At 43.6% G+C, this 8,630-nt stretch overlaps 1 protein-coding gene across 1 annotated transcript in view; it reads right to left on the reverse strand.

Moving 5' to 3' along the window:
* Positions 1-869: 869 nt before the first annotated feature.
* LOC119272961 (putative respiratory burst oxidase homolog protein J) overlaps positions 870-8,630 on the reverse strand; it is a 25,079-nt gene continuing 17,318 nt past the window's right edge. Inside the window, exons 7-18 of the mRNA XM_037554295.1 lie at positions 4,916-5,061; positions 4,173-4,335; positions 4,022-4,070; positions 3,760-3,864; positions 3,440-3,646; positions 2,952-3,049; positions 2,739-2,847; positions 1,847-1,993; positions 1,609-1,746; positions 1,381-1,509; positions 1,135-1,213; positions 870-1,041 (exon numbers count right to left, since the gene is read on the reverse strand). Coding sequence (XP_037410192.1) covers positions 923-1,041; positions 1,135-1,213; positions 1,381-1,509; positions 1,609-1,746; positions 1,847-1,993; positions 2,739-2,847; positions 2,952-3,049; positions 3,440-3,646; positions 3,760-3,864; positions 4,022-4,070; positions 4,173-4,335; positions 4,916-5,061 — 1,489 coding nt within the window. The 3' untranslated portion in view covers positions 870-922. The remainder of the gene's footprint in view (positions 1,042-1,134; positions 1,214-1,380; positions 1,510-1,608; positions 1,747-1,846; positions 1,994-2,738; positions 2,848-2,951; positions 3,050-3,439; positions 3,647-3,759; positions 3,865-4,021; positions 4,071-4,172; positions 4,336-4,915; positions 5,062-8,630) is intronic.

The following is an 8,630-nucleotide window of genomic DNA, read 5'->3' on the forward strand; positions in this document are numbered from 1 at the left end:
CTTGTACGGACGCAACAAGTCCACTGTCTCAATGATTGCCACACACGACACCTACTGGTTGTCCTCGTTTGTTGTACCCACTCATGGTAGGCAAGAAAACCCTAATGGAGGTGGATGCATTGGATGGAATCAAGATAAATTCCATGTATCGCCCTTAATCTCGCTCAACAGGGTGAATGCTTCTTTGCTACTGAATCAACTATTTCTATTCATAGTGACAAATCTGTTATGAGGATAGGTGCATGAGGGACAAAGCATGCACCTATGCGAGACGAACCTGGTTGCAAAAACATACTCCAACTTAAACACAACAGGATGCCGTCAGGAGGGAAGGAATAACACGGACACATAAAATGCATCCATGATCCATCCATTAATAATCATCAAAATAGCATAATAAATACATAAATGCATGCATCCATCCATCTTTCATCAAAAGAGCGTAAAAACTATACTCCCTTCGTCACGGTTTAGAAGGCACAGTTAAATTTGCGTGCGTTTCCGCAATAGACAAAGTTTAAGGCGCATTGCATTTATTTCTAGTAGCTAATTAGTACCTATTTCTATATGCATGCGTAGTGTGAATGCTATTTTTTAGCCCATCTCTATATGCATGCGTAGTGTGAATGCTATTTTTTAGCCCATCTCATAACCAATAGATAACCACCTAGGTCCCAGAGAATTTTCAACCGCACCTTCTAAACCGTGACGGAGGTAGTACATCAATTCATTAATCATCGAAGGAGCATTAAAATATATAAATGCGTCCATCTATCCATAATAAATCAGAAGAGCATAAAACTACATGAATGCTTACATTTCCATTCATAAACCAAAAATAGTTCCAGCAGAGTGCATAAATTCATCCACAACAATTTCCCGCAATAAATAAATAAATTCATCCACAACAGTACATCAAGCTTTAAATTATGGTTGAACTCTCGTTGTGGAAATGGAATCTAGTTGTGGTTGTCTGGCTGAATTCTGCCGAAAGATCCTTGAGTTGCTCCATGAGCGTTGGAGTTCCACAATAGAAAACACCTAGAGATTCGAGTACATAGTATTAACTACTGTACGTTCTCGTAAAAGAAGAACTATTGTACTTCATGACAGAGTGTTTATAGAGAATTTAACCTATACGAGAGTTCTTGTGGGCATTGGCCAAGCGAGAGAACACCATTCTCCAATTAGGTCTTGCAAAATGCGTCCAAATCTACAAGAGATGTATATTTTTTATTAGAAAAGGAGGATGACCCCCGGCCTCTGCATCTGGGCGATGCATACGGCCACCAAGAGATGTATATGAAGGAAATACCAGAAAAATTAGCAAGCAAAGCCGTGCGGGATGCATGGGATGAGAAGTCATAGGTGAGAAAATACCTCGCTTCCAGAGATGACATCAACGCCAGTTTTGGCGTGTTGGAGTGACTGAAGCACGGAGATCATCGCTGACCTTGGATCGCCTTCTTCATACACGCTGGTGAGGTAATTGTACATCTCTATTACATTCTGCAGTTGCCATATTCTTAGCCCACTCCCTGATTAATCATGCGACTGAACATCTTGGTAAAATGGAAGGAAGCTTAAGATCTTGAGTGAGATAAGTACACTGCGGTCGAGGTAGACAACGTCATTCATGATTCCTTTGAACCAGTCGAAGGATTCTTGCTCTCCGGTGACCCAGTAGAAGTAAGCCCTTTCCGGCCAGTTGTTCTTGACCTCAGAACCACGTGTGCTTTCCACCTCCTATTTCAACAACTCATTTTGTCAGTGATATCCTTCTCTCCTGAAGGTATATATACTATGAGCGTAATGTTGGGAATACTCTACTGTGAAAGAAATTTACATCGGTGGGATAAACATTGTTCATGATATCTATTAGTACGCTGATAAAAGCAGTGACGCTGAACCCAAGACCGATGAACAAGAAAATATCGTATTTCTTGTAATTCTGGCCCGGTGCACCATAAGGACCGTCAATAAAGACCGTGGGAAACCCGAATGAGACACATCAATGATGATTTGTTGGTAAAAGTCTATACTCAAAATTTGCTGAATTTGCATATTGAAAGGAATGAGCTCGAAATAGGCTTTCGTCCTACTTATATAAAGCCCAAATGGCCAAAGTGATACTAAGTGGTGAGAAAATCGGACATGGAGTTTTGGCTCTGGGGAGCATTTGCTCTTGTGATGAACAGTAAATTAAAAAAAAAGGCTAAACAAGTTAAAAAAATTCTGTTTTTTTTCTGTGTACATGTTCATGTTAATGTCCAAGGCATGCATGACAATTTTCAAGCGAAACGGAACAGTACTATTTCATCAATGAAAAAACAAAGTTAATTAGCAGAGAAAATTTGTTGTCCAACTTGCCTTTTTGCATAGATCAAAATGCTCGGCCATTGCATCTAAACATTTGCAGATAACATTTAGACATGAATATGTGCATGTCTAAGTTTTTACACATTTTTTTGACTTTTAGAAAGCTATTTTTGATGGGTATTTGGAGAGCCAAATGCTCCCGAGAGCCAAATTGAGTATTTGGAGAAACCCCCCCATACAAGGCGGTGGTGAAAGAAATGAGCTTACCGGGCGATTTCGTTCCGGGCAGGTGGCTGGCAGCACTGTATGAATATGAAATTTAGTTCTTCAAATTTGGATAATCCACATTAATCTCGCTCTCTCTATTATAATTGAATGCCCAAACTTATTGCTCTTGTATGTATATTGGCTGAACTGACCTTTGCGAAAATGTTCAGGAGTTGAGATGCCCAGTCACCATTACCAACGGCGCGGATATGCACGTTTAGATTGCCATCTCCAGGTGCAGAGGTGATGGGGAAGGGATGCCTGCAAGATCATCAACTGTAAGCAAGAAGCCCAGGTAAAATTATACAAGTATCCTGATAGTATAAGTTAGTATAAGTGGGTAAGGGGTAAAGTGGCAGTAGTACCATTCAGAAGTGGAGACTTCATTACATTTGATAAACAGGTGCATCCCACTTGTACTTGAAACCCCGTGGCTTATGCATGCCAAGACAAAGCACATTTCCTGGATAGATTGCAATCTGTATATATAGGAGTAAGAAAGAGGCAAACCATGGTGTCCATGCATATTACTTTTTTTGACAAAGGGCGTTTTTTATTGACTCATGATGTAGCATCGAAGGATACAATCATAATGAGCATACACCTGGCCTCTGCATAACTAGGATGCACACAACCAACACACATGATTACACCGGCAAAAAGCAAAGTCATACAAGATCAAAGCTATGCCTAGGCGAAGGGAAAAATAAAAAGGAAAAACACGGATCGAGTGGCCTCCCGAGTCGCCCACGCGGACGACACGGGGGCAGTTTCCTTCCAAGTGCTCCATCCATGCATGTTACTAGTAAGAATGAAATAAACTAGAGCCATGTGAATCGAGTAGACACCTAACCTTTTGAAATTTCATCTGCTCATTGTTCCAGCGAACCTTTCTGATAATTCCCTGGCAGGCAGACAAGAGGACAGGGACTATCAGGTGCATCCAGTTCCCGCAGGCCGTCATCGACCGGACCAGCCGTGACCTCCTCTCCAACTGCACCTCGTCCTCCGGCGCCCGCGCGCTCACCGCCCCACGCAACAGCGTCTCCAGCTGCGACATCTGCAATGGAGCAAGCACGTACGCGCAAACCTTGAGCTAATCTATGTATGCATCGCTTCATGTCGTTGATTAGATGGAATGGAAATGCTTGCTAGTTACTACAAGCCTATGACCTCGATGTAGCCACGGTGGTCGGGGTCGAGCTCTTCCATGACCAGTGGCGCGTAGGCGGCGGCGTCGATCTTCAGCTTGTTCGCCGACGCGCTCAATATAATAGCCTACATTAATATATATACTAAGTAGGTAGCAGGGTTAAATTAAAAATGGTTACCAATGCTGGACCTGCTTCATTGGTAAAGGGTTTATCAGTTCATTATTTCCACTAGACGAGTGCAGCTGGTGAGTGTGAGATCCAATCGGGCAAACTCTCCTCACCTCTTTGACCTCGTCTTCCGTGAGCTTTCCATCGCCGTTCTTGTCGCATCTGTTATGTTTGCGTGATTATAACCACAACTTTGCTGCATTTAGAAAACTGAACAAAAGAAAAGAGAAAAAAAAAGGAAGAAGAAGAGGCTAGCTCGCTTACATGTCAAAGAAAATGCGGAGGCGCGAGTCGAAATTGCGGTTGGTCACCTCCTCCCAGAGCTCTTTGAGCTGATCCTTGTTGACGCCCTCATCTGGATCGATATGCCACCGCCTCGACATCGCCACCAACAGCTCCGCCACGAACTCCTCCATGTCTCCCATGCCTTCGATGCAGAAGCATGGCCGTTAGTTAGTCCACCATGGATCGTTTCTCTCCACTACATTTTGGTTGCATCATACATGGGCATATGATTAGCCCACCAGAGATCCGTGTTAGGAGCGGACTACTTTGCAGGAATTATTCAACTGTTACTAGTATCAGTGGATACTTTGGTGATCTAAAAACCTTTATATTTTTTTTACAGAGGGAGTACTTTACTTTTTTTGAGTAACTACAGAGGGAGTACTTGATTTCAGTGTTCCTGACCAGGGAACGTTTGGGATAACAGGCACTATTTCGAGGTAATTCTTGTGGGCCAAATACTGGGTCTCGGTTAGTTAAGCCATCTCTCTGGGCAGACTAATAGGCACAGGTCGTGAGAACAAGCAAACAGCAGCAGTCGCATGCAAATTAAGCATAAAAACGGTGGATTCGATTCCAGTAACCTACGATCCCCATACTTGCTGCCACTTTGTCCGAATAATTCTTGCAAAGTTCTTGCTAAGAACCACCTGCTATGCTGCCTACAGATTTGCCTCTCATTGCCAAACATAACATGATTAGCACAGCAGCTTGGCACTCACCGATGCACTTGCCGAAGCTCTCCTTTGGGATGCGCCCGGCCTTGTTCATCTCGTCGAAGCGGCGCTCCACATCCTTCCAGCCTTCCCTGCCTTCCGAGCTACCGTCGACAAAGTGAGACCCCATTTTCACGGTAACTACACTGCATCTGCCTCCACTCCCTGTTGGGATATACTCCTACTTCTCATGTGGGCCATGAGTTGCTGAAATTTAAACTCTTTTAGGCCGCCAAAGCATGTGCAAGAGCTCACTGTTTAGCAGGGCTATTAGTTTATTATCTAGGAGCGCTCTGAACTTTACACATGAGAAATGAGATGTTTAAACCTCCCATCCAGTGGAAGTAGTCGCCGAGAGGCGATAGGTGCGAGGAAAATACCAGGTTAGCTTCCACTGTAGATAGAAAAGAAAAACCGAAAAGAAAAGAAAGGGGAGAAGATTGGACCTATCCATCTTATCGTATCTTTTCAGTTGTGGTTGCACCATCTTTGAATCTTTGATGAGATTGCTCTCATCTTAGCTTCTACGGAAGTGTTGCTTTTGCAATGGAGAGCAAACCATTCAACATTGGTTCATCTCTTGCCCGTTAGCACCACTGGTGTGGTGGGTGGTTTTTATAGCCTTCAACTGGCCACTCCAAATAGTCAAATCAGGGTGGGAGTATGTGCTATATGAAAAGATCGTAATGATATTATTTTTAACAAATAACAAAGGGTTTCTGATTCTTTTGCACGTTACCCACTGACTACTGTTCGCACACGAACACGTCACCGTGTACCCTCGACGCCGGGGGTGATGCACCACAACTCACGTCGAAGGAGACCCACCGGAAGCGCGGTACGCAAGCAATCCGGCGGGTGCTTTTGAGGACCCGAAATCCCGCACGCCCGGGAGGGACCCCGTCAGGGCGCGCGGCGGCTATGGGCTGCCCTAGGTCGACCTGATTGCCCCTAGGGCCTCGTGGATCGCCGCCCTGCAACTAGAAGAACAGACGAAGAATGAGAAAGAAGAAGAACAAGGAAGAAAGATAAAGGTAAAGGTAAAAAGTGATATGTTGATAGATCGATTGTGTGTTGTTCAATCGGGCGCCCCTTATATATATATGAGGCGGCTGGATTTTCCGTACAAAAAAAGGTCTCAAATCCCGTCCAAAACATCAAAAGTTAACCTAATTCAGAATATGAGGGCCGGAACTTCCGGGCTAAAACTACATCAAGTAGCGCTCTTGTACAGCTCCTGTAGGTCGCACATGGCCTCAGATTGTGATGGTCCAAAAAGCAAAGTTGTAGATCTTGCAATGGATCACTTTTTCATCCGAGGTCATCTTGAGATTGAATTCTGGCCCACAAATCTGCAAATAATGTTGAAATTCTAGCTTTCGGGGCGAACCGCGTGCGAACTTTCTGTTTAGCCCGGAACATCCCCGAAAGTTTTGCCCGGAACTTCCGGGCTAAAATTTTGCAGCGCACTGTTTTGGCTCTAACTTTTGCATACGAACTCCGATTTAGACTTTTTTATATCAAAATCGATCGTTTCGACGAGGCGAAGACAATCCGTGTAGAAACTATTCTCATATGAGGCCATTTTGGGGGTCTAATCAGCCGAATAGTGTTTTGAATGCAAAATCCGAATACTTCAAACACAACTTCGGCCTTAGAGATGAGACCACATGGCTATGGCCCAAATATCAAAGTTTCTCCTTTTGACGATATGGAACTTTCTCACTTTGAACACTTCTCCATATGAGGCCATCTTAATTAAGTTCTTGGTCATGCCAAAATCTGATGCCAACAACTACGTTTCAGATTTGTACATAATTCTCGTTTCAACGTGTAGATGTGCAAGATTCTTAAGTACTCCCTCCGCAAAGAAATGTAAGAGCGTTTAGATTACTAGGTGCAACCACTTAAAGACAAGTATAGCGACCACTATGTTCCGCCTATTTGGATGGTAGTCTAGCCGATTTGTTTCCGCACTTTCCACCCTATTGTAAGACCTTATACTTCACAATAAGAGATGATCGTGTGCATAACTTGACATGGGTTAATTATCCTCTTAAAAAATGACTTCTTGTTGGTGCTATCCAAGAGCATCTCTAGCTGAATCTTCAAAATTTAACTCCTCAATCACCTTCTCAAACCCTGGAGCATCTCCAACTGCTCCCTTTTAGGTCTTTGTATGGGATCCTATCCTTTAACTCCTTATATTTGCTTTTCTAAAAAAGTGTGGTTCCTGACCGACCCCCTAACCTTAACTCCCTATATTTTTTTAACACAAATTTATTTATTTTTGGGCCATCTAGTTAAACTTCACTACCAAATTATTTCACTAAACGACATCCTGGCCACATACTTCACCAGTTCTTCTCTAAAGAACTGATCCAAAATAAACTACTCCCTCTGATTCATATTACTTGTCTTAGATTTGCCTAGATATGGATGTATCTAACACTAACACGTGTCTACATATATCTATATCTAGACAAATCAAAGACAAGTAATATGGATCGGAGGGAGTATAAAATAATTACACACTTTAATAGAAACACCACTTTCTTAACTACTACTACTAGTTCGATCAAAAGTTTCTTAATCTCTTCATTGCCTAAATTGTTGCTTTACTGTTGGATTCTTAAGCTTGCACACTTCTTTCTTCTCTGCCACCTCATACCTGGACATTGTGTCTTATGTGGTCCCATCTTTAGCAACCAGTGCACCAACATCTATCATATTTATCTCTATCAATAGATTAATGTACTCTTTTTCCCAATACTACAACTTGCATCCTTCCTACATACAACTTTAAGCAAAAAATGAGTTTCAAATAGTGACAAAACCAAAGAATCGAACAACCATACAAATTTACACTCACTCCGTCCTTTTCACAGTTGTAGAAAACTCATCCAAGATGTTTGGGTGTGCTCAAGATGAGCCGCACCACCAGCCGTCTACAATCATCACACTTGACGATCAGTTGAGGCTTAGTGATGAGTTGCCGGACGAGGGCTGAGCCGGGACGATGGGCAGACATGGCTATGTTGGCGGTCATTCAAAAAGTGAGAGGCAAGCACCGAGGGGAGGACATACCACGGGGAGCGGTCGAGGTGGGAAGGGAAATTTTAGGCGTCGGGGCCTTGGTGCGTCGAATCCGGTGACATTTTTAGGCGCCAACGACGTGAAGGGACCGAGTAGAAGTGGGGAAGGAGCGCGATTAGTGCTACTGGGCCTCGGCGATGGCCAGTGGCGCATGGTGGCTGGCGGAGGCAAGTAGGACGGCGCCTTAGTGGATGCGGCACCGAGTGGGGAGGGTGCGGCCGAGAGGGTGTACTCTGGCGGTGGTGGTTGGCTATATTTAAGAGTCAGGGCTGTCGTGCAGTAAAAGATTACTCCTCTAAAGGTTATAAGGGATCGGCCAAGTGCGATTTGGGGGAGGAAACCCGTTTTTTTCTCCTCTAAATCTTTATAGGGGTCGGTTAGAGATTCCCTAAACTCCTCAAATTGAGGAGTTTAGAAAAACACAAACCTAACCGAAGTCTCAAAGTTAACTCAAACAAATTAGACCCCACATGGAAGCCTCTTTCTCTCTTCTTCTTCCTTCTTCTTTCTTTCACGCCACCAACGATGACCTTTCGGCACTAGATGAGTTCCATGAGCTAGCTAGCATCTATGATAGGTGCTCCGCAAAAGAAATTTGATAGAGGCTCATTATGCGTGATGTAAG

The sequence above is a fragment of the Triticum dicoccoides genome, chromosome 3A (genome assembly GCF_002162155.2).
Source record: "Triticum dicoccoides isolate Atlit2015 ecotype Zavitan chromosome 3A, WEW_v2.0, whole genome shotgun sequence".
Taxonomy (NCBI): Eukaryota; Viridiplantae; Streptophyta; class Magnoliopsida; order Poales; family Poaceae; genus Triticum; species Triticum dicoccoides.